At 44.4% G+C, this 23545-nt stretch overlaps 1 protein-coding gene across 1 annotated transcript; it reads left to right on the forward strand.

Moving 5' to 3' along the window:
* Positions 1-4: 4 nt before the first annotated feature.
* PTCD3 (pentatricopeptide repeat domain 3) lies at positions 5-22840 on the forward strand. The gene is made up of 24 exons (XM_082315380.1): positions 5-129; positions 1398-1447; positions 2537-2576; positions 3621-3666; positions 4429-4497; positions 5794-5898; positions 6334-6457; positions 7520-7638; positions 8406-8479; positions 8797-8884; positions 8985-9045; positions 9317-9399; positions 10085-10229; positions 11270-11320; positions 12226-12309; positions 14512-14540; positions 15051-15154; positions 16236-16314; positions 16408-16498; positions 17694-17779; positions 18975-19123; positions 19984-20025; positions 21520-21678; positions 22717-22840. Exons 1-24 carry the CDS (start codon positions 35-37, stop codon positions 22790-22792), a joined length of 2049 nt encoding a protein of 682 aa, XP_082171506.1. The 5' UTR covers positions 5-34; the 3' UTR covers positions 22793-22840.
* The last annotated feature ends 705 nt before the right edge of the window (positions 22841-23545 follow it).

Genomic DNA, 23545 nt, shown 5'->3' on the forward strand with positions numbered 1-23545 from the left:
CCTCCTTCCCGCAGGGCACTGCGCGAGTGCCGGCATGGCGGCGGGGCGGCTGGCGGGTAGCTCCTGGCAGCGAGCGGTATCGCTGAGCAGGCGGTGCTGCTTACCGGCACGGAGGCGAGAGCGCTACCGGTAAGGCTCTGCCGTTCCCTCAGCGGAGGGAACAGAAGGGCCCGGCGGAGGTGGCGGCACCGTAGAGGAATGGGGGGGGGGGGGGGGGGGGGGGGAGGGAGTTGAGGCGGGAAAGGCCGCGCAGGCGCAGTCGGGGTTGTGGCGCAAAGGGGGGGTGTCTGCGCATGCGCGGTGGTGCCTGGGCCGCTGGCGGGCAGAGCCGGGGCGGCCTGGCATGGCGGGGCCTGGCATGGCTGGGGGGGTGCCTCTTCGGGGGATTTTCCCTACTTTTGGCGGGCTCTGCGGCTCGGAGCCGCTCCGGGAGTGAGCTTGAGGTATTAAGTGATTCCTAGAGGTGAATCTCACGAAAAAGCAGATGAAGAGGGGAGAAGTTGCCTTCAGGGTGTGCCTCAAGTGAAAGGGTTCCGCTCCTCTGGGTATTCTTTATAGGCAAAATATAACTCACATCTGGGATGGTAAAATCATACCTAATAAGTTTACGTGACATATAGGAACAGCTAGAATTAAGCCATATCACTGTAAAACAGAGGTAAGAATGCACGTTAACAGCATCTCCCTCAGGGTCAAGGTCAGTGTGGAAGCACATGCGATTGCCAGTTACAGTAAGGCTTTAATGTTCGATTGCTTCGTGAGAAAAAGAAAAGTATTTTCATGTGAGCAGTTGTAAGAAAGACTTGGAGCTGTGTCCTGTGAACTGAACTGAGCACAGAGCAGCTGCTTTGCAGCAGGCAGTAGAAGCAAGTTTATGTGGCTGTGCCTTCTGCAGCGGTGGTTACGTGAGCATGCTCTCTGCAGCTCTGTAGAGACTGGGCATCTGGAACTAAACAGGTCTGATTTCCCTGTGTCCCAGCTCAGGGTCTTCTGCTTGTGTGAAAACTACTCAGGTCTAAAATATTTTTAAACAAAAGGTACTGCTTTCAGCTAGATCCTGCCTCTAAAACATAAAGTGTCTTCTGATTTATGTTCAGGATGTTCTTTCTAAGATGCAGTAATTCATGAAAACTATTTTAAAGCCATGATATCCCCAAAAATAAAGAATTACAAATTTTATGTAATATGATTTTCTGTGTATAACTTTTTGTCTCTTGAAATTAGTGCTATAAGAGAAATATCAAATATGAGTTTTATGATAATAATTTGGAGTTAGTGCGACATTTCCAGTTACTTTGCCCCTCTAATGTTTCTGACCTGTAGTACAGAATTTAATTAATCTACTTTTGCTATATTAATGTGACTACCATAAATTCAAAACTCTGATTGGTTTATAGGTGCTCTTCTAGTAGTACAGCTCTTGGGAAGACTGTGGAAAGTTCAGAAGGTATGATGTCTTAATTACTAGTTTCTTGAATATGTTATTTTAATCTCCAAACAACATAGCATGTCAAGAGATGAAGATATGAATGCCCTCTTTCCCCTTCTTGGATTTTCTTTCCCCCGTCTTCGTTGTGCAGAGATTTCCTGGCTTAACGTGATTACCCTCACCACCAACCAGCTCTGTGCTCCGAGAGTGTGAACTGAGTTGTCCAGTTCCATGAGCTGTCTAGCTGCTCTTTGAAATGGAATAAACTACAACATAAAAATAAGGAGTGTTCCACCTTAATCCTGTCAGTTTCCTTCATGTTCTTGCTTGTTCTCTGTACTCCTTACCATATTTCTACTCTGAGTTTTGTGAGAAAAGTAATCTGGGATGCTCGGAGCCGTGCTGCACATGGGAACAAGTTCCTTCCAATCAGTAACAGCTCATGGAAGCATCAGCACAGAGGCAGTGGGGAAAGTGCCTCTGCAGACCTTGACTCTGGGGGTTGTAATCAGGAGGCCCCACATGCTCCTTTGTGAATGGATTCGCTAAGATGCTTTACTGACAACTTCTAGCTTCTTCTTTTGGTATTGGCCTTTTTCTTTTTTCCTCTCTGGGAAAGCAGGGCAGATTGATCTGTGGGGTGGAAGGAACTGAGCAGTTGGTGTCAGGCTATTGGGGCAGGAACGTGAGAGGGCGCTTTGCTGCAGTGTTCAGGCAGGCTGAACTGGAGAAGCCAAATGGGCAGAGATGGCAAACTTCGAACTGCGGGACTAAGAGTAAGTAGGAAAGCAAGGGACTGGGAAAGGTTGGGGCTCAAGCTGGAAGATATGGGATAAGGATGATTGAAGAAGCTTAAATGGGTACAATCTCTTTGACGTTTGTTTACCATAGGACCCTGGTCCTGTCTTGATATGAGACACTTAAGCTCCCTGCCAGCCTTTTCTATTACCATTGCAATAAATTGTGGCCTACATTAGACTGTGGGTTTAAAATCTTTGCTTTAGTACTTTGAGCTGGATCAGCTTAATTCATCAATTTTCATGAGGTAAAGGTTTTCTTTGGACATCTGTTGGTTTCTAAGAACATTTTTGATATTGTTTCTCATAGTTACTCAAGAAGAAATTGTCCTCCCACGAAGGAAAACCTGGTGAGTGTTTACTGCTATCTTTTGACCTGGAAGAAAATCATTGTTAGACAGCTCAACATAGTCTGTCCACCAAAGCTGAAAAAGAAAATTCAGGTTGCTGTATTCCTGGACTTAATGTCCCACTAGTGGCTTTCCTGCTGACTGGGAGCTCTGGGAGTATTCTTGGCTCTTACTCTCTGTGCAGAGTATGTACACTCTGTTCCTGACCATTCTTTTAAAACAGTTATAAGGACTGCATTTTTAAGCATAGTTCTATTTCTTTGTAAAATACCACATTCGCTAGAAATCTGTAAAATCAAGTTCATTTGGCTGTCTGCATGTAGGTGTGTTTCTTTCAGCAAAATAAACTTGGCCATTTATAGCTGGCTGAGTAAAACCTGTTTAGAAATTATGCAGCTGAACAAAAGCTATTTTGTTGGAAGCACTTGAGATGAAATCGCATGACTGTACAGCAAAAACTAAGCTTATAGCCAAATGGTGTCTGCATGTAAACCTAAAATAAGACCATCTTCACCTAAACACTTTTGGTAGCCTTTCCTTGTTTGCTTGAAACACAACCAAAGTCTTAAGGATCCACAGGCACAAGAGTCCTGAGAAATCTAGTTTTATTTTGGTTTGGGCTTTTTTCCCTTCCAAGACTTGTTTTGGAGAGAGACTCGTGTATCCATCCCTCAGAGATGGGGTAGTCTTCAAGGGCTCTGACAGGATCATTCCAGGGAATTCTTTCTGTATCCCTTGCCTATGTTCTTTCTTTGATAATGTATAATAAGGGCAGGAGTGGTAGCAGGAAACACACATGCTTTTCTGTTTTTTCTCAAAGTCTTGTCTTTTCCTGTGGTTGTTCCAGAACTGAGACCATTTTTGCCTTTGAATTTTCCCTCCCTTTGCAAAAAGTGGTATTTTCTAAGTGCAGCAAACCCATTGTTTCCTAGAACTGAAAATCCTTAAGGGCCAGGATATTCCTGTGCTTGTTCTGTGTACAATTTAATGTATAACACTTGGAAGTCTGCAACCGAGTATTAATCAAAGCTCCTTTATGTTTAGGGATAAGCTAGCGGTTCTGCAGACATTGGCTTCTACTGTGAACAGGGTAAGTAGTTCTGTTGATCATGGAAATAGGTCAAGCTGTGCATTTGATGCATTAACCGTGCACTCTGGAGGCTCTTGCTTCTACTTTGGCCATAAATGAAAGATGGGACTTTTACATCTGTTTTTTACAGGCTTTTCACTTCTGCTCAACATGTTTTGATGTGTTCTTAGAGCCTCATTCTAGTGCTAAGAGAGAGCTGTAACTACCAGCGAAAGCTATAATATTTTGATAAGGCTTTTGCTGACATCAGGAGCAAGTTCCTTTACCCGTTCATTCAGCTTCCCAATCCAGACTGCCTCTTCCCAGTCTCAGTCCAGAAAGCAAGCCTTGCAAAGAGCAATTAGCATCTACTCTTGCTAGGTAACCGCTGTAAATGCTGTGATGCCGTTCTTTAATCCTGTCTGTCTTGAGTTCTGGAAATTGAATCTGATCCCGCAAGTCCCCTCAGCTCCCCTGAGACTGTTATAGCTGGGGTTCTGCTCGCTTTGCAGGGCACTCATTGCTTGCCATGTTACACTAAGGACCCTTTTGTTGGCACTATGTTAGCCTGCATGTGTATGTGTGTAATAGAAAAGTTTTTTTAACTCTTTCCAAGCAGGCTAAACCTTCTGAACAAGAGGAGCTTTTGTAAAATGTGCATCAGGTGGTGGTTATGATAGAACTGTTCATTGTGCCTTGAATTCCGTGAGGCAGTGTGATATGCCTACAGCGTGCCTGTGTACATAATTATATAGTTTCAATCCTGGGTTCTCATTTCTGCAGGATCCTACTGCTGCTCATTATATGTTCCAGGATGACCCTTTCCTTATGCCAAAAAATGCAGCCAATTCTGTAAGTATTTCCTTTCAAATCCTTGATAGCTTCCCCGCTCCCCTCCTTCGTCTAGCTATGAAAACTCTATCTAAGGGAGCCTAGTTTCAATTCCAGAAGAAAATGGAAGTATCAGAATTTTCTCCTCTGTGTATTTCTGAAGGCATAATGACTGTAGCATTTCTCTGGACAAATCCACTCTGCACACACAAAGTTATCTCTTCTTCCCACCCCTGTAGGGACCTTCGAGCTGTTAACACAGCTCTGTTAACATTCCTGCAAGTTAGTGCCTTACCTGCTGAGTTGTTCTGCTTCTCCATGTTCATAGTCCGTTAAATAACTCCCAACAGTAATTCTTTAGGAGAGGCATGCAACCTGTTAAAACTGTGTTTATATACCTTGGATAGAGACTGTGAATATGTGGTATTGCAAGTGTTGAGATTTTGTCCTTACGGTTTAGTTAAATTTGAATTAAATGCATGAATTAAAGCACACAGGGTCACTTGTGTGTGTGTTACTACATAGACTACATGTTATCAGTTAACTGTCCTCCTGGCCAAGCCCCAGGAATTTTAGTTTTATCACAGAGCAGCTATTTGGTAACTTAGGCTTATGGAAATAGTAGTATTGAGATGATAATAGAAAGGAAGAGAGTCTTCCCCTAATGTTATCTCTGCATAAGATTAAAGAGCATGAAGTTGAGGCAGGAGGAAGCAGAGCTGGAAATGAGGGCAAGAAGGAACTGCTGTGTGTGATGTTAATTAGAGCGTAGCGAGAGAAGACTGGGAGCTGAGATGTTGTGGCAAATTAGTGATATGGTTACAAGAAAACTTCAGTTCTTCTGCGTACCAGAGGTGAAGCCATTGAGAAGGCTGAAGGCAGCTGTCAAATGTGAAGAGTTTTAAAAGAAACGGCAAAGGACTTTAGAACTTGAGGAAAAGAGGTGAATGGGAATCAGGTGATGCTCTTGGAAATGACAGGGAGAGAAACATCTAAGTGCCCTAACTCTACAGAGAGATGCTTTTGAGCTTGAGGTCGTAGTGCAGCATTTCAGATGTCTGGTACAGAACTTTCTCCCTTGACTAAGTAACATAAAAGTAAATTACAGTCTTATTTAAAGAATAGACATTCTTGTATTGGCATAAATACCGGAACGTTTATCTGGAATGTTGTCTCGTGCCTGTGTTTTCAGAAGGAGTTGAAGCATGAGTTTAATTTGATTCCATCAGAACGCTCAGTGTGGCGGAAAATGGTTTTCTCAGTTTCAGCCTTTTAATTGCGTGTTTCGTCATCTTGTTCTCTCTCATTCCTATGCAGCGTCTGTTTTCATTGTCGAAGGAGTCTGGGAGAAATGCTGCAAAATACATTATTAAGCAATTTCCTCAATATTTTGACAAGACTTTTGCAGAGCCCAACGTACCAGTAAGTTTTTTTTGCTTTTCATTTTCATTACATTTATGCTTTGTCAGATGGTGAAATCAACTGTCAGACTGTGCCAAAACTAACGTAAAAGGGTAATTTTGTTAACTGTTTTGCAGACAGCTATGAAAGCAGTGCTGTATTTCCATTATGTTTCTGAAGTGGACATTTTTCTGTAGGAATTCAATATCATACCAGGTTCTTTAGATAAAAAGTAAGAAAAGAAATGTTGTTTAGATGTTGACTTCCTAGCGTGAAAGTGGGAGATCAGGATGCGTGGTCCTTCATCAACCGAAGGGGCTGCTGCTGTTAGGCTGGGAGGGTCAGGAGGTTATCAGAGCAGTGTACTAAGTGAGGAGTAAGCATATTTGGTTAGTGTTCTAGCAATGGTTTAGAGAAGGTTTGAGCTTGTGTCTAATTTGCTCTCTTTGCTTTTAGTGCTTGATGCCTGAGACTCTTACACCTCAGATTGAAGGAGTGAGTGAGGAAGCTCTAAAAGAGCGCATCCACCTCAGAAGGGTGAAGGATTCTGTGGACCTGTTCGATCAGCTCGTACAAGCAGGTATGTGGTCACCTGCCAGGTTCTGTGGTGGAGCTCTACTTAAATTGTGCCAAAAATATTTTAGGAGCTGGCGCAGGCTATGGAGACAATTTTATGACTATGTTGCTGCCTTTCGCCACTGGCTCTGGTCTGGTGAAGTGGTTCTCCAGAATTATTGGGCCCTCCTTATCCACTGCTTGTCTGACACGTCACTTCGGTGATACAGAGCAGAGATGGTTTCCTGATCAAGAAGCAGGTGATAACGCTGTAGGATTTTTTTTCTTCTCTGCCAAAGTGGAACAATTTGTGATGCAGTACAGCAGGGCCTGTTAGAGGCAGATGCTGTGTGATTGAGTGATACCTTTCTGCCCGCAAAGGCCCTCGTATAATAACACATTGGTTGGTGTAAGCTATGTCTGTGCTGACTGCTATGGCGTACCATCCGAGTGCCCCTTCTGTGGACCTGCCCTCAGTAAATGAGTCTTTCTCAGTTCCTCCTTAATTTCGACCTTATCTCTGTCATGGGTGAAAGAGGAGGAAGCAATAGAAAAACTGTAAGTGCCACAGCATCTGAAGGAGGAAAACTTACTGGGAAGGTGAGACCTTCTCATACCCACTACAAGATGGAAAGGAGATGATTCCATCAAATAGCTCTTTTCTTTTGTTGGTTTTAAATCTGTTTCATAGAAAGCGAAACACACAAAGTGATCTTCACAGCAGGGTTCATCCTAGGAGTAGTTACGAAAAGAACTAGAAATTTCCAATTTTGTGTTGGGCTTGTGCTGCTTCACAATTTTGGCTGCCAGCTGCCACTTCCCTCTCCCATTTCATCAGGAAAACTACCCTTTCAGTGCCTTCAGTAGAAAAACAGATACTCTAGTTCAGTGTTAAAATTGTCTCCAGCCATGAATGGGTTCGTGGAAGTATTGGTGTCACACCCAGGTTTTACAGACTTGCTCGAGAACGCCTTTATGTTGAAAGAGAACTGGGCATAACTGGGTGTTCAAAAGTTTTCTGTTACAGCTGTAGAATGATGTGTTCTTCACTTTCTCTGCGACTGTTGTATATCCTCATTTTCCATAGGAACCCCTGTATCTCTGGAGACCACAAACAGCCTTTTAGATTTGCTGTGCTTCTATGGAGATGGAGAACTTACTCCGGAAAAAGAGGAGGAAGAAAAAGAGGATTTGGAAGAACCAGGGGTATGAAAAACCTGTTGATCTCTATTTGTTTATTTCTTTCATGCGTACTGGGCGTGTCAAGACATGTGATGTCAAGATTTTTGTACTGACTACCTGCCTGGGAGATGGTGTGAGGTGGGTCAGATGCAGTCAACATTCCCTAGAGATACGGCAGTTACAACAATCCTGCGTCTAACCTACTAGCAAAAGTAGTTTCCGTAAAGCTGAACTTATCAGCTGGAACCCTGTCTTGGCTTAGTTCTGCTGAACTGCATTTAAATAACTATTTCTCACTGACAGCCTTGTTTTTATAGTTGCCTGCAAAGCAGAACTCTAGTACCTCTAGTGTAAAATCAGCTCATTAATTTTCTTCCGGTCTGAACCACAATAACCAGATTGCAATGAAATTGAGGGCTCCTTGTGTGACCTCCGAGTATCAGGTCGCAGGGTACAGCAGGAGATGTGTTGCGCAATGCCTGTCCCTGGGAAGACTGTTGAGGGAGAAAGGGTTTTACAGAGTATGTGCTATAGTCTACTGATTCCCACCGACTCCACAAATATATAAAATTTGCCTTGTTAATACGTTTAATAACATAAACAGTATTTTTAACCTAGTTATTGCTTCCTGAACGTTATAATAGAAATTATTTTAATGTAACCCATTAAAAAGCACCTTTGGTAGCATATGAATTGCTGCTGAACTTCTGCGTTGTTACCAAATCACATCATTTGATTTTTAATCAGGACCTTGAACTCTGAGAAACTTACTTCTGCAAAAATCTCTCCAGGTGAACGCTTCAGAGCAGAAAGCTCCAAAGAGACAGTTCCAAAGAGGTTCACAGTCATCTGGCTCTAGATGGAGGTATAGAAAATATTGCCAATATTCTTGTCTGCAGTGGGTTGTACACATGCATTGTTGTTATAGAACAGACTTAAAGACTTTTTAGCAGCCCGTACTTGCAGGTGTTACTTGTTAAATACATCTGTGTTTGCTAATCTTTTAAAGTGTTGATGGAAATCTAGTAAGTGAGTGTAGAATAGCTCAAAGTGTCGCAAGTAATGTATTTGAATGTCAGTCCTTGGGAGTACAGCCCATTATTTGGTTCTGCATGTTGAATCCTTTTCCCAAAGGTATCTTTTATTGAGTTCTTTAACATTCAGCTTGTTCATTGATTCTAGGGAGAACAACAATGCTGAAAGGATATTTAAGATAATGCCAGAGAGGAATGCACACTCCTATTGCACAATGATCCGTGGGATGGTGAAGGTAAAGTTATCCTTCAGTGCCAGGAGGACTTTTTTCAGCTTGTGAAATCCCCCACAGTCATAGAGATTGTTTATTTTTGTTGGGGTTTTGTTTTTTGCAGCATGGGGCTTCTGCTAAAGCTTATGACATGTACATAGACTTGCTGAATGAAAGACACAAGGGTAAGTGTCTCCTGGTTTTGACTCCTGGTCTTCTAAGTAGCAGCAACCAGTTGTTTTTGTTTCATGGCAATGATGATTGGCGCAGGGGTACGGACCTCAGCTAGATCATGGGAGCTGAATGCAAGCTGTTTATTTCAGTGCAGCTGGCATGTGGCCGGCTCACTGGAAACAGGTTTGCATGAGACTTCGCCAAAAACTGAGCCATGTTAGACCAAACTGTTTTCTGGAGAATGTAATTGTCAGTTAAAATGAATTATCTTATATTTTCCAGCTGATGTGCACACCTTCAATGCACTGATTACAGCAGTCCCATACCTAAAGGAGAGGTTCTTAGAAAGATGGGAGTTAGCCAAGGTAAGGAGGTAGAGCGAAAGAGGTGGGGAAGGGGTAAGAGTATAGGGGCTGGGTTTGTTTTATCAGTAGAATTTTGCAGTTGTTAGAAGACTGAAAACAAGAGCTTTGTACAAAGATACTAATACCTGCTGCAAATGAAATGCACTAGTTTAAACGTACAAACTAACTATTGAGGAGTGGAAAATGTACAAAATCCAACCTTGCTCTTGCAGAATGGTTTGCCTTGTGAGAACGTACCTGATCCAAGAACTGCCTAGATAGAAAGTAATTGGGGAGATTATGCTGGGAGATAAAAACAAGCAAGCCATTTTAGATAAAAGCTCTTCTCTGAATTGTGATTCATGGTGGTGTGATGGAAGTAGAATTTTGAGGGGTAACATTAGAGGCTCCAGTTTTAATGACATAATGTCAGTACGGAAAATTAGTACATAAATGTAAAAATTTCCTTGATGTTCTAGACACAATTCTTCAAGATCTAATCTGATGTAATTTTGTAGTCTTGTTTTTTGGTCAAATTAATGAAAAATTAAATGGTACTCCTTTAATAAATGATCAGTTGAGGTAGAGTTGTTCACTTGAAGGGGGTGAGAAGGATTAGATTAAGGAAATGCATGTATACCTGCCTGAAAGGTGAACTGTGATCCATAACCTGTAAAGCACTAAGGATTTGTGGATTTTGTTTAAGGTCTTCCTGAATCACATGGCTCAACAGAAAGTGCAACCAAATCTGCTAACTTTTAATGCTTTACTGAAGACTCTGAGAAGATGTGGTGGTGTAGGCAGAAGTATGTCTTTATTGGTAATAAAGGAAATGGAAGCACTTGATATCGGTAAGAGAACCAGAATGGTTATTATATTCCAGTGCCACCTCCAGAGTAGCTAACGTAAGAGTTCAGCAGCAAGCAACACGGTGATTCCTAGTTGCAGGGAAGAAGTCCAAGGCTTGTGGAAAAAAGCATTTCTCACCGTGTTCTCAACTTCACTATTGGTTTCCTTTTGCAAGAGAACCGAGGAATAAAAATGCCTAAGTCCTGAGCTGTGGCTGCTCAGCAAGCCAGTGCATGTGGATTTCAAATTGAATCATTGTCTTCAGAGTCTTTGTTCAGTGTTGATTACTAATTACAATGCGGTCGATGCACTTAGCCCCTTAGGTCAAATAATGAAGCATTTTGATGCTGTAGTCTTTTAGGTTACGAGCATGTTTATCATTACATTTTTACCTGTAGTTACCTCTGGCTACTCAAGGAGAGACGTGTATGCAGTGGGGAGTGTGTCCTGGCCCATGGGCTCTTTCTCAACTGGGTCCTTATTGTAGTACTGCTGTAGAAATAGTGAATAATATGAATATGTATTTGCAGCAGTCAGCTGAGTCGGTTAGCTTCCCATAGATAAAGGAGATTTACTTCACAAGCCACCCAAGCCAGTTCACGTCTAAAAATCTACGTCTCTACAGAAAAAAAAGCTTTTGATCTAGGTGATGTTTTCTGATGTCAAGTAAATATTGCAAAAACAGGGAATGTTGGCATAGCTCATTTGATGTCTTGCTTTGCCCTAGTAACATGCTTGCTGATACACCGAAGATAGGTTCATGAGCAGAATGGAAAACTAGTTATGAAATATTTTTGCTTTTAATTTAGAGCAGGGAAGCTTGCCTGTTCGCCCCACAGCAATATGGTGCTTCAGCTGCTGGTCCACCCTCAGATACCGTTGTACGTGAGGTCTGGTCCAGCATTAGGGAGGACGGGGAGAGAAATGGTAGAGTAAATTTATGCATGCCACCTGAGTGGAAGGGCTGGAGACTGTGAATTAGAGCTCAGGCATAAAGCTCAGCCAAGAATGTCGAAGTAACTTCAATGTTTTTGCTTTTCAGAGCCTAGCCTTGCAACGTATGATCATCTTCTCTTTATATTTTATAGAGGCGGTACGTGCAATATCAACTTGTGTGTGAATGTGTCCTGTATAACGCCTGCTTTAAATGCTTTCCGAATGTGATGGGTGAAGGCAGTTGATTTATGAATTAAAAGACAACTTCTTATGTGTGCAATCCTAATGTCCCCTGTGCGGTCTGATTCTACTTGGGTGAAGAAAAAGATACAGAGGGTCATAACCTCTTCCAGGGAGGGAAGAGTCCTTGTGTTTTGAGAACTGGAAAGAAAGCCTGTTCCCTTTCCGTTTGTAGACACAAATTTGATAAAGCTAAAGAGCGAATGCTACACAGTCTGGACCTGACTACAACGCATGTGATTTCATAGACTGTGCCACTCAGAGGGAAGAAGTTGCACAGGGATTGTGTTTTTCTGCAACAGTTCTGTACATTGGAGCTATCTTGAAATAGAGCTGTGTTAGAAGGCAGGAGCCCAACTGTTGGAGATCCTTTAGCCAAAAATCTGTGGGCGTGGGAGGAAAATAGACACAGTAGTCATAACTGCAGTCCTTGTGTTATAACAAATGTGGAGGAACTGCTCTGGAGTCTCTCTGGGTTTTTTTTTTGTTTGTTTATGAAATGCATTGCTTTTCCCAGTCCCACATTCTAACAGACAAACTTGCAGGCCTGTTGGATTCTTTGCTAGAAAGTACTTGCATCTTTCTTAATCTGCCCTGTTCTGCTGTGGAAATCTGGCAATAGTAGGGCAAATTTTAGTGCAAATAAAATTGCAGCTGGTGTGGAGCACCACGAGTAGGGGTCCAGATATGACAATCACGACACTTGTTTGAAATTATGGTGCTTGTTTCCATTTCCATAGTATATTTGCAGGCTGAGGCTTTTTACTAATGGAGTGCATAGTGCAACTGAGATGTGATGTTGCTTGTCTTTTTGTCCCGTAGTTGATCTTTGCCCATCAGGCATCATCTCTGAGGTGCTAGATGATGTTGAAAAGAGGAGCTTCACTCCCCAGGACCCTGATGACGGTACGGACTTCAATATATCTGACGGTCTGCATTGTTTAAGCTTGGGTGAAAAGGTACTTGGGGAATTTCAAGTAGTTCTACCCTGCTGGAAAGAATGCATGCAGCTTGCTGATATCAGTCCCTTCTGATACTTTTTGGAGACAAAGGAGGACAAATTCCAGGGTCGGGAAGGTGTGTCATACATTGGTGCACTGGCTTCTGTGTGGAAGTAGGAGCATACCCCATGTGAATGAGCATTTGAGTCCCACACTGTAAAAAACACAAGGCTGTTGACAAGACTAGTTTAAGGAGGAACATCTGCTAGCAACTTCGTGAAATAATACATGTCTGGTGAACGGCGGGTTCTTGTTGTAGTGTGGTTTGAGTTCCTATTCTAGTTCTTCCTAATCCTTTCCAGAAAATTGCATGAAATAAAACTTCATGCAAAACTGAAGCTTGGGTCTGTAGAAGGAGTAGATTCTAAACATCCCATGTCTCACTGGCTCTTTCTGCCACCTATATGTACACAGTGTTGCCCTAGGATGTTCATAAGCCTTTCTGTACGTTTGGAAGTAGATGCAGCTTCGATCTGAAGATGAGTGTGGCAAAGAGGGGTCTATAGCTGTGCTGTGCGCAGCGTGGTGTTAACGAAGTGTCTGAAGCCACTCTTTAGCAGCTGGCAGTTCTATACATCATAGGGTGAAGAAGTTATTGCAGTGCATGCTTCAGGAAACCAGTGAGGAGTTGATATGGTTTTTGGCCATTTAAAGAACAAAGATTAGGAGTTGTTATGTTGGAGTAGCGTATTAGGTTATCCTACCAGCGTTTTATTTTTTTTGTCCTTGGAGAGAAGCCTGGAAATAGTCTGAATGTTGTCCATCTCTTGTTTGCTTCTGGCCCGCTATGTGTGTTATACTGCTTCTTGCTCTGGCTCTGAGCTGTTGCCAGAAGTGTAGACAGTGACCGTACCCACTCTGCTCCTTCACACTCCTTATAGAAATACCACTGTTAGCCAGGGCAGGGATTATGGGCATGCAGGTACGGGCCTTGCCTGAACCATGGGAGTTGAATGAGCTTTTCTACACAGTGGTTGAGAGAGATTGCTCACGTAAGACTACAGCAAAGCTGCTTTGTCTAAGCAAGATGCGTATGTAAACATTTTCTGCTCTTCAACATGATATCCTTCTTACTCACTTTCGGTAATTGCTATTGCAGGATTCAGGTTGACCCTTTGAACAAAACTGAGGCTTGTTTTTCCTTAGTGTGTTGTTTGTGAACTGACTCTTACCTTCAGAAGCCTCTGTGTTCCCTGCAAGGCCTTTCAATGGCCCAGAGGATTCTGTAGGCTGTAGCTGAAGTGTATACTAAATGCCCAAATAACACAAAAATGTTTTTTCTGACTTAAAAGTTAATGAATTAAGTCTTGCAAGGGAAAGAGGAGTTTATTGTACCTAATGGTTTTAAGTAAATTGCCTTACAGTTCTTTCCACCATTTTGCTACCCACAGCTAGCCATTGTTTCAGTCTCTGATAGCATCCAGTGCCCTTATGTTTCCTTCACAAAACCAAAACCACCTGTCCAAAATTCCTAGCACAAAAATGAAATGAGCTACTGAGCAGGATAGTTTATGTCCTTCCTCCCACCGTGGCTTTCTTTGCCTCCCTCAGGCAGCATCAGTCTCCGTGCTGCTTTGAAATGTCAGTTACAGAAACCGGAGTCAAAGCCTCACGAAACTGGAAGGAGACATTTCCAGGGGGCAGTCGTACGTTCTTGGGCAGCTCTGGGGTGTGCTAAAGAGGTGGGTGACCTGCCTCAGCACCTGTCTCTGTTGCATGTGTTCTCTTCCACTGGAGTAAATCGAGAAGATGAGTGTATGGCTGCCTTTTTTTGTAGCCTGCCTGTTAGACAAATAATGCTGTCTTGCAACAAGCAAGAGAAGGTAGCTTTTGTAAAAGTGCCTAATGTCAAACAGATCATCTGCTTAAATCTGTCTCCAAAAGCACAGCAGTATAGTTGCCTCCAGAACGCTGGCTAGCAAAACTCATGACACACCAAAGTCTCTAGATAGAAAGTGAAGACCCGTGCTACATTGTCAAACCGAGCTACAAATTCAGCTTTGTAATTGAACGTGTCTCATCTGTCCTCTGGGCAGCTGGGTTAACGAGCTGCTGTATGTCGTCTTGAAAGTTTGAAGTTAACAGACTCTCATTTTCTCCCTTTCAGCCAACTTTTTTGCCACTGCTATGCAAGTGGTAAGTACCTCTCCCCTGCAATCAGAATTCCTTTGAGCCCTCCAGCTGTTTCATAATTGCCTATGAGTTTTCCAACCTGTCATACAAGGTTTAGCTCTCAATATCTTTCCCTTTTTCACCTGTGTTCATCACCTCCTATAACTTTCCTCCATAATTCCGCAGATCTTTGCTTAATACCTCCTAAATGGGTAACTTGCATGCCTGTGATACGTGCATCTCTTGCTAGAGATGGCTGCGTGAGCCCCTGTCTCCTGTGCCCTACCTCCTCCTAGTGACGCTGCAGCTGTCAGACGGTCTCCGCACCAGAAGGTGTCGGTTTTAGAAAGCTCTCGCCCACTGGGAGAGGCGCACATTTGTCTCAAATAAACAAAATGCCTTGGCAGTCGCTGCATCCTGTTAAAAATGTTTTCTGTCAGCTCATTACTCCTCATACCTTTGTGAAAGTGACTCTCAGAGGGATGTATCAAGTGTTGTATTTGGTGGCTTTAAAATCTAACTGGTTTATTGCAGTGCTGTGATCTTAAGGATATCAAACTTGCCTATCGGTTAAATAAGGCAATGGAGAAGGGAGACAACTGGAAATTCTTGGACATGGATCGGTTAAATACCTACTGGTGAGTGAAGCGCAGCTTACATTCAGTGTCTTGTGTATCGTTGTCAATTTGAATACAAACTAGGATTTGAACGTTGCGCAGAAGGATGCTTTGTAGAACATCAGCTGGCTATTGTAGATGCAATTTGGGAATTAGGTCCCTCTTAAGAACAGTGATAGCTTAGGATTTATTTTCCATTTGTGGCCTTGCCCGAACTGAAATAAAGTGTCTTGGAGCATGAGTTTGGCTTAATCCTGATCCAACAACTGTACCAACCAGTTGTATTTTCTGCAATCCTGTCATCCAGTTAGGATGGCAGCTTAGGAGGTAACACCAAAATAGCGTACGGGTCAGACCTAGCTCTCTGCCTGGTGGTGGAGAGAGAGGTTGCCGTGCAGCAGCTGTATTTAGGCACCAAACGCCTGTGTAGTGCCGCTGCTGACACTGTAATCATGGCATCTGAAACATCTTTACCAATGTCATTAAGTGCTGCAGTCGCTGAACGTAATTAAGTACTTGAAGCATACTGATCTGAAGAAAAGCCTATTTAGGCTCCAGTAAATTAATGAAAAATAATTATCATCAAAATAAGATGCAGTTTCAGGGGTAGGATGATTCATATGATTTTACCTTATTTAGCCTGTAAATAAATCAAGGGAAATGAATGGAAATTAATTTCTTGGTGTAGAGACATTTTTCCTGGTAGTGCATTGGATCAAGGTCCCAGGCTTGTATTGCGAACTGGCACAAGTAGCCAGGTTAGTTTAGTTCACTTCTTAAAGTGGTGCTTAACCAGAGGTTGCATTTCAGAGACATTCAAATACCTCAAACCTGGTGTCAGGCAGGGAGATAGTGTTTTTTCGAGATTTTAAAATGCAGTGGTCCATTTCTTACTAATTCTGCCAGTTACCTAGCGTCAGCATTAGGTTCTCTCGTAAAAAAACGCTGCTGCTTTTGTAACTGTGTGGAGTATTGCAATCATACGGGGAAATTTCCCTGGTCTGCAATACAGGTCTGATCAGAAAACATCATTTGCTGGTGCTTCTGTATGGTTTGGTTGATCTAATCATTACTGAATTAGAGCATTTTTCCCCTCCTGTAGGTCAAAATTCTTTTCATTGTTGTGTATGATGGAACAAATTGATGTTGTGTTGAAATGGTACAAAGAAATGTCCTCTTCGGTAAGTGTCTATTAGGGTAAGCAAGCTTCAAAGCTTTAGTATGGAGAAACGGAACAGTTACAGTGTATTGAAGTGATTCTCTTCCTTCGTCAGCTCTTCTATCCAACTCCTAAAAATATATTGGATCTCCTTCAAGCACTGGACGCAGCCAACCAATTGGAGGTGATCCCTTCAGTCTGGGAAGGTTAGTGATAGCCACGTGGCTACGTAGGCAGTTTGTTTGATGAAAGTCAGGAGCAGCGCGAAGTGGGAGGTAGTTGGGAAACTTCCCAGTGCTCGGAATAGCCACAATAAGGTGCTTTGGCATGAGGGACGTTATTCCTTAGTGCGGGGGGGGGGGCTGTTGAATTAGAGAAAGGCAGAACTTGATAGCACAGACTATCCAGAGATGGAGTTAAATGTCAGTGTCTTGGAAAACTGAATGCTTACCAGAGAGCAGTACCTTAACAAATAGCCCAGGTTTAAGTCATTTAAATTATTTACCTGTTCTTTGCCCCTTAAGAAGAGGAGACAAGAATGCAGATACAGGCTTTAACATACAGAAAATATCCTACTGTCACCCAGCACTGAGGGGACAGACAGGTTCTCTTAGGCATCCTTGGCAGAATGATGATGGCACTAATTTGTAGTTACAATTAAAGCTTTATTTTCTTAACAGGCTTTTATGATTAGCATAGAATTTATAATCAGAATAGCACAGGACTTCTATAAGCAGAATCAGTGTAGTACAATTCTTTAAGTAGCGTAGTACAGAATTTTATAGCACCGCGTAGCTTATGGTTTCTAATCACCTGGACCCTCTGCAGATTGGGTCAAATCTTAATACTTGGTTTGAAGTATCAACGTAAAAATCATAATCTAGCCTCGAAAAACACGTAAAAGAATATGAGTCACCACTCAGTCCTCAGAGGAAGCAGGTGACGGCGGAGGTGTCCCAGGCCACTGGGGGTTCAGGGGTCTCGCTGTCCAGCAGCAGTTCAGGTCCAAGTTCCCACTTAGGACTTGTAAAGACTTGATTTTGTAGGCAGTGCTCTGTGTGCTCTTACCTTCCCTGTTCTGCGGCGGGGTCATCACCACCGCCGGCTTGGCTGGGTGCCTGGGACCTTGAAGGCTGCTAATGAGGGGAGTAGTCGGCCTGGCGCCCAGGAATCTTGAGGCCAGCAGGGAAGGGAAGAAGAAATCAGTTTCATTTGTGTACTTGGTGCGCAGGACCTTCAGGGCCTGATAATGAGGGGAAAGGGAACTAATACGTGACCTGCTCTGTCACAGAGAATGGCTGTTTGCCTTGTAAGATGGCGTTAGTTATGCTGACCGTATTACCAGGAGTTGGGAGGAGGGGTACCGGTCACACCTACTAACTACTGCCTTTTTCTAAACAGATGTGAAACAGCTGGGCTTTAATAGGAGACAGGACCTGTTGGAAGAGGTCTTGTCTTTGATGAGCAGGGACCAGCACCCTCAAGAGGTAAGGAGGCTGTTGTGGTTTAACCCCGGTAAGCAGCTAAGCACCACGCAGCCACTCCCTCACTTCTCCCCAGTGAGATGGGGGAGAGAATCAGAAGAGTAAAAGTGCAAAAACTCATGGGTTGAGATAAAGACAGTTTCATGGGTAAAGCAAAAGCCACGCACGCAAGCAAAGTGAAACGAGGAATTCATTCATTACTTCCCATGGGCAGGCAGGTGTTCAGCCATCCCCAGGAAAGCAGAGCTCCATCATGCGTAATGGTGACTTGGGAAGACAAACGCCATCACTCTGAACATCCCCCCCTTCCTTCTTCTTCCCCCAGCTCTATATGCTGAGCATGACGTCATACGGTATGGGATAGCCCTTTGGGCAGTTGGGGTCAGCTGTCCCAGCCGTGTCCCCTCCCAGCTCCTTGTGCACCCCCAGCCTCCTCACTGGTGGGGTGGGGTGAGGAGCAGAAAAGGCCTTGACTCTGTGTAAGCACTGCTCAGCAATAACGAAAACATCCCTGTGCTATCAGCACTGTTTCCAGCACAAATCCAAAACATAGCCCCATACAAGCTACTATGAAGAAATTTAACTCTATCATCCCAGCCAAAACCAGCACAGAAGCTCAGTGAAAAGAGTAGGGATGTCTCCCCATTTCTGTGTGCAGCATACAGACTGTATTTAAGTGCTGTATTATTGTCCCTGGTTTGTCTTAGAGGTCCAGTTCCAGTGCATGTGCCATTACAAATTGCCAGATCTGTGTGAGTTTATCCAGGCCTGCTAAGCCCTCTGGATTCTCTTCAACCTATAGAGAAACCTCAGTTTACCACAGAAGGGGATCGCTTCCTTAGCAGGGTTTGGAAGAGAACCCAGCCCAGCCGCCCACATCTCTGGGGAAGCACATGGCAGAATTCAGGGAATTTTGCCAAAGATGCCATGGCAGTAACTGGCTTCTCAAGCCGAGGAGGGTTAAAGGCTTACGCATAGCGCAGAGGTCTCTTAAGTACCGTTGTCCCTGCAAAGCCATCTTGGAGCTTGCCTAGTGGGGACAATTGTCCTGACAGAAGCGAGAGATTTTTCTGCCAGGAGTAACCGCTGTTATTCGCAAATTTAAATCACACATGGGGCAGACCTGTAGGAGGAATTGCACTGAAAAGGACATGATAATTCTAGAGGTTTCAGGATTAACAGCACAATCTTTTTACAGATTCAGCTGGCGTTTGCCAAGTGTGCTGAAGACATCAAAGCTGCCCATGAGCAAACTGGGAGGGAGCAGGCGCCGTTAGAATGGACAGGCAGCGCGCTGGGCCATGTCGCTCTGTTGTTTTCCAGGGCTGGGAGAACCCAGGACGCTTGGTACGTGTGTGGCCTGCTGGCACTGTAACTCAAGGCTTAAATCACAAAAATCAAAAGCTAACGACTGATTGCCTTGGAATGCTAGTGCAAAGGGAGGGGATAAATCCTGCTGGGAACGGGATGGGGTTTTGTCTTCATTTTATTGTTCGTTCTTGACACCAAGTTACAGTTGTCTGTCTTAAAAATGGCTTAGAAGTTAATGTAGCAACTGGCTTAGAGCATCCGACAGCTGCTTATGGCAAGGTAGGGTTTGATTCTCACTTCACTAAGCACTGCTGATTTCCTGCAGCTTCTCAGTCTCTAATTTTTAGAACTCTTTGGAATTCAAACTGCTAAAGAGATTAATTAGAGTTTAATTAAACTTTTAATTAGAAGTAACCCTAATTAAAACTCTAAAGAGAATATTTTTAGAACTCTCCAGAAGCTAGAATTTACTGTCCTATGTGCTCTCAACTTGAAATACTGGTTAAAATACCTAGCCTCCAATTTAAGGTTCTGAGCTATTTTCTGTTAAATACAGATGTTCTCTTCGCACCGATTCATTTGAAACAAAGAATTGGCAAGTACCCTTCTAAAAATATGTAATATTTTAAAGTAAACTTGCCACCAGCTACACTTCTTACTTTTTCTGCACTAGGTAAGATGTTTTATGTTAAACTGATCAATGATGTTAGCTGGTGCACATTGCATCTGCGAGAAGATGGCATGGGATCTGTTTCACATCTGTGGGGAAGATCGTTTCATGAAATGGAGCTTGCTATGTGTTTCAGTGGGAGCTCATCCAAGATATTAAATATCTGTCTGTTCCTGTGTTTTGTGGTGGGTTTTTTAAATTATTTTTTTTGTTTTCTTTTGAACAGGAACATGATGGAGCGTTTCCAGCAAATCAACAGGATTCCCACGTGAGTACTTTTAGGTTCTGACTTCAGGTCCCGAGTCTCCCCTTTGGGCTGTGATTTTGCATTTCTATTATAACTGACAATAGCGATCCATATCTTCTTGTTACTTCCGAAGCATGAGTGTCTGTGTCTGTCCCTGTGAGCGCGGGTGTTTGTTTATCCAGCTGATGCATTTCCAGACCAAGAATATGTCTCAAAAAATATTGAAGATGCAAAGGGGGGGTTTAACTGGTTGATCCTTGAGATGTTATTGATTGAAGCTCTGGGACATGGAGAACAGTGCCACTCATTAACTTGGCATTAGAAATCAGTCTAAGCAGGACTCTTGAGAACATCTCATTGTCTGTGGGCTCAAAAAAAAATCTAATGTGGTATTAACCGAGCACAGGTGCTTCAGAGGTGTCTGGGTTTCTGAAGATAAGTTTATCAAGTCAAATCCTAAATCTTACGCGGTGCCCTGTTAGGCCACAACAGTTAGCTTTTCTCAGGATTTTGGAGGAAAAAAATTCTGTTTGAAGTAGAAAACAACTGCTAAGGAATAGTAATGCATTTTTAAAAAACAAAAAAAACCCCAAACAACTGCTTGGTGCTCACGGAAACGAACACCTTAGATCTGGTGTTGGAGATGGGAATTTCCCTGAGATGCAGATGCTCTGTGGCTGCCTGCAGCGGGGGGGGTGTGGTACCGCAGGCAGCTGTTTGTTAGTGGCGCTCTGCGCTCGCCCTGGTCTGCAGGCTGCTGCTGCCTGTCTCAATTTGGGGAACAGGGAGAGGAGAAGAATTCTCCTTCTGAAATCGTGGTGTAGCTGATGGTTTGTGGATGCCACGGGTTTTGAATGTGAAGGGAGAGAAAGTCGTTTCCCCTGCTGTTACCAAATGGATCAGAGGCTCTTCTGGTTGAACTGTCCCCTTCCTTCCCTTCTCTGCCAAGCTCCCTGCAGCACCAGCTGCAAACACTTAACTTGTTTCCCCGCCCAAAGGCGAGAGAGGTGTCTCCAGCAGCTGTTGCAGGTGATGAAGGAGCAGAGCCAGCACTTCCACACGAAATGGAGCTGGCAGAGCAGAGCCAGCTGTCAGCGGCTCCCAGCACAGCAGCCTCTGGCAGCGAGACGCCTGCCTTTGACTTAAAGTGCTGTTACGCTGCTCCTTTACCTCTGCCAGCCCCCTAAAAGATGGTGAGGGCCTGATGTGGGTGGATTGTGAAGAGGGGAAAGTTATTTAGGCTGCTGAGGTGGGGTCCTTATCCTGAGCAGTGACCTGCTGCCCTCTGTTTTTGTGCAAAGAAAGAGAAGTGTTGCTTTCTGCTAGGATAGGAGGTCCCCAGCGCAGCACGTTGGTACGTGTGAAGGCTGAGCTGGAATTGCTGGCAGCAGCAGAATTGGGCTGGTTGCTCTGAAAATCTGTCACCTCCTCCCCCTCTCTGAAGCGCCTGCTGTAAGTTAACGGCCACCTCCCCTGGGGCCCGTGAACAGTCACTCTTTGCCTTTGCGTTTGCAGTGACCAGGTGATGGATGAGTTCTTGAACTGCGCTAAACAAACCAACTGCCCAGATGAGGCAATTAAGCTGGTGAAGCTGGCAGCGTCCCTCGGTCTTCCTTCATCTCAAAGGCTTAAAAGCAGAACGGAGAAGGAATTCGAACTCTCTGAAAAGCAGAAGTAAGTTAAGTTGGAGTACTTTGCGTTACTGCTGAAGGGGTGTAGAAGACAGGGTGTTGGAGGGGGTAATTCCTGCAGAAAGGCTTCTCCGCCAAGGTGGCAGAGAACTGGCTTCAGAATGACCTGCCTTTGTGTTGCCTCTGGTCGATTCCCACCCCCAAAATGGCCCCTCAGTTTTTGATCCCGTGCTGTATCCATCCCACCTAGGAGGGAAGGTAACTTTCCACGATGGGGTTAGACTTTATCCACCGCTCGCATCTGCTATCACCCTTCTTTCCCAGAATCTCCTTCCTAGCTGGGTCCGGCCACCTAAGACACCGATTGCAGGGTAGTAAAAGCAGGGCAGTGGTTCAGGATGGCCCTGCACGTGGCTCACAGGTTCTGAGGCTCACTGTCGATCTTCAGTACGTCTCACTAGCCACCGTGGCTCGTTGCTGAGCTGATGCAGCCAAGCTCAGATGATGGGCTTAGCCTTGAGGACCAGTTCAGAGCCAGTGGTCTGTTCCAAGGGAATGAATAAATAGAAGTCCAGCACCCCTGACAGGTGGCCATCACTTTCTGGGTAACCGAAGTAGTCCGCTTTTCCAACAGGAGGTGGGTGTGCTTCCACCAAACGGGGGCTGGACCTGTCCTTTGAGGATAATAGGCATCAGGCAGCCCATAATGTTCCCTTTGGATGAGAAGACACGGCCTCAAGCTGCGCCAGGGCAGGTTTAGGTTGGATATTAGGAAAAACTTCTTCACCAAAAGGGCAGTCAGGCACTGGCACAGGCTGCCCAGGGCAGGGGTTGAGTCCCCATCCCTGGGGGTATTTAAAAGCCGGGGAGACGTGGTGCTGAGGGACATGGTTTAGTGGTGGCCTTGGCAGTGCTGGGTTAATGGTTGGACTTGATGATCTTAAGGGTCTTTTCCAACCTTAACGATTCTGTGATTCTATGATTCTTTGGAGGGGGGGAGGTTACCCTGTGTTTTGGATCTCTCTTTTTCAAGCAAAAGTCACGACAGGTGACTGATTACGGGACTGTTTTACATCTGCAGGAAGACGCTGGAGAGTATCAAATCGGACAGCGACAGCAGCGATAGTGACAGCGACAGCGATAGTGACCGTGACTAGCTGTCCCTCCGGCCTTCCTTGGGAAAACTGGGCACAGCTGCTGCCTTGACGCCGGGAGGGTTGTGTGAGAGGTGAAATCACCGAAGGGACGGCTTCTGTGAGGTGCTGCAGCACTGCTGAGCACCCTGAGCGTTCCAATACGGGTCCTGCTTGGCAAGAGCACGTTGTCCTCGTTGGAGCAAGCTAGCAGCTCTCCTGTTTCACCACCTTGGTACCTTCAAACACCGCCTGGGCTGCCCCAGCACGGTCTCCTCCACAGCGCTAGCTCCCGCCGGGCAGCTGTGGCTGCTTCGCCAGCTTGGCTCAGGTGCTGGAGGGCCACAGGGAGAGGAGTGCTGCTTCCTGGAGGCTGCTCAGCGGGTACAAGACATCGACAGCTTGAGCAAGACTTCTCTTGGACCTTCTGCAACATAAACCTGTGCCGGATTTAATTCCTTTCCAGCTAACTTTAATGAACTACTTAATTATGAAGCTTACTCTGTATGTAAACACTGTGGGTAATGCAATACTCATCACCTGTGGTGTTATTCCTCATCCTTTTTGGTGTTTTGGGACAGGCTGTGGACTGTGGATGTTAAAAATAACTACAATTTGTACAGCTGCAGGCTGCATCTAATAAACAGCTGACATTAAACACGGCTGTGTTCTGATAATCCCTGCGCAAAAACTGGTTACAAAGTGTTGCTGCTGTCCTGTGAGAGTGAGTAAAGTTCCTGTGGAACGCAGCAGTAAAGCTCAGAGGTGCCAGCCTGG

Source organism: Platalea leucorodia (genome assembly GCF_965183815.1).
Source record: "Platalea leucorodia genome assembly, chromosome: 6".
Taxonomy (NCBI): domain Eukaryota; kingdom Metazoa; phylum Chordata; class Aves; order Pelecaniformes; family Threskiornithidae; genus Platalea; species Platalea leucorodia.

What these genes read in the sequence shown, in the direction of transcription:
- PTCD3 (XM_082315380.1), top strand. Translation starts at nt 35, where the DNA reads ATGGCGGCGGGGCGGCTGGCGGGTAGCTCCTGGCAGCGAGCGGTATCG. An exon ending in GACTGTGGAAAGTTCAGAAG is followed by an intron (nt 1,448 to 2,536) that starts GTATGATGTCTT and finishes TGTTTCTCATAG; the next exon opens with TTACTCAAGAAGAAATTGTC. An exon ending in TTGCAGAGCCCAACGTACCA is followed by an intron (nt 5,899 to 6,333) that starts GTAAGTTTTTTT and finishes CTTTGCTTTTAG; the next exon opens with TGCTTGATGCCTGAGACTCT.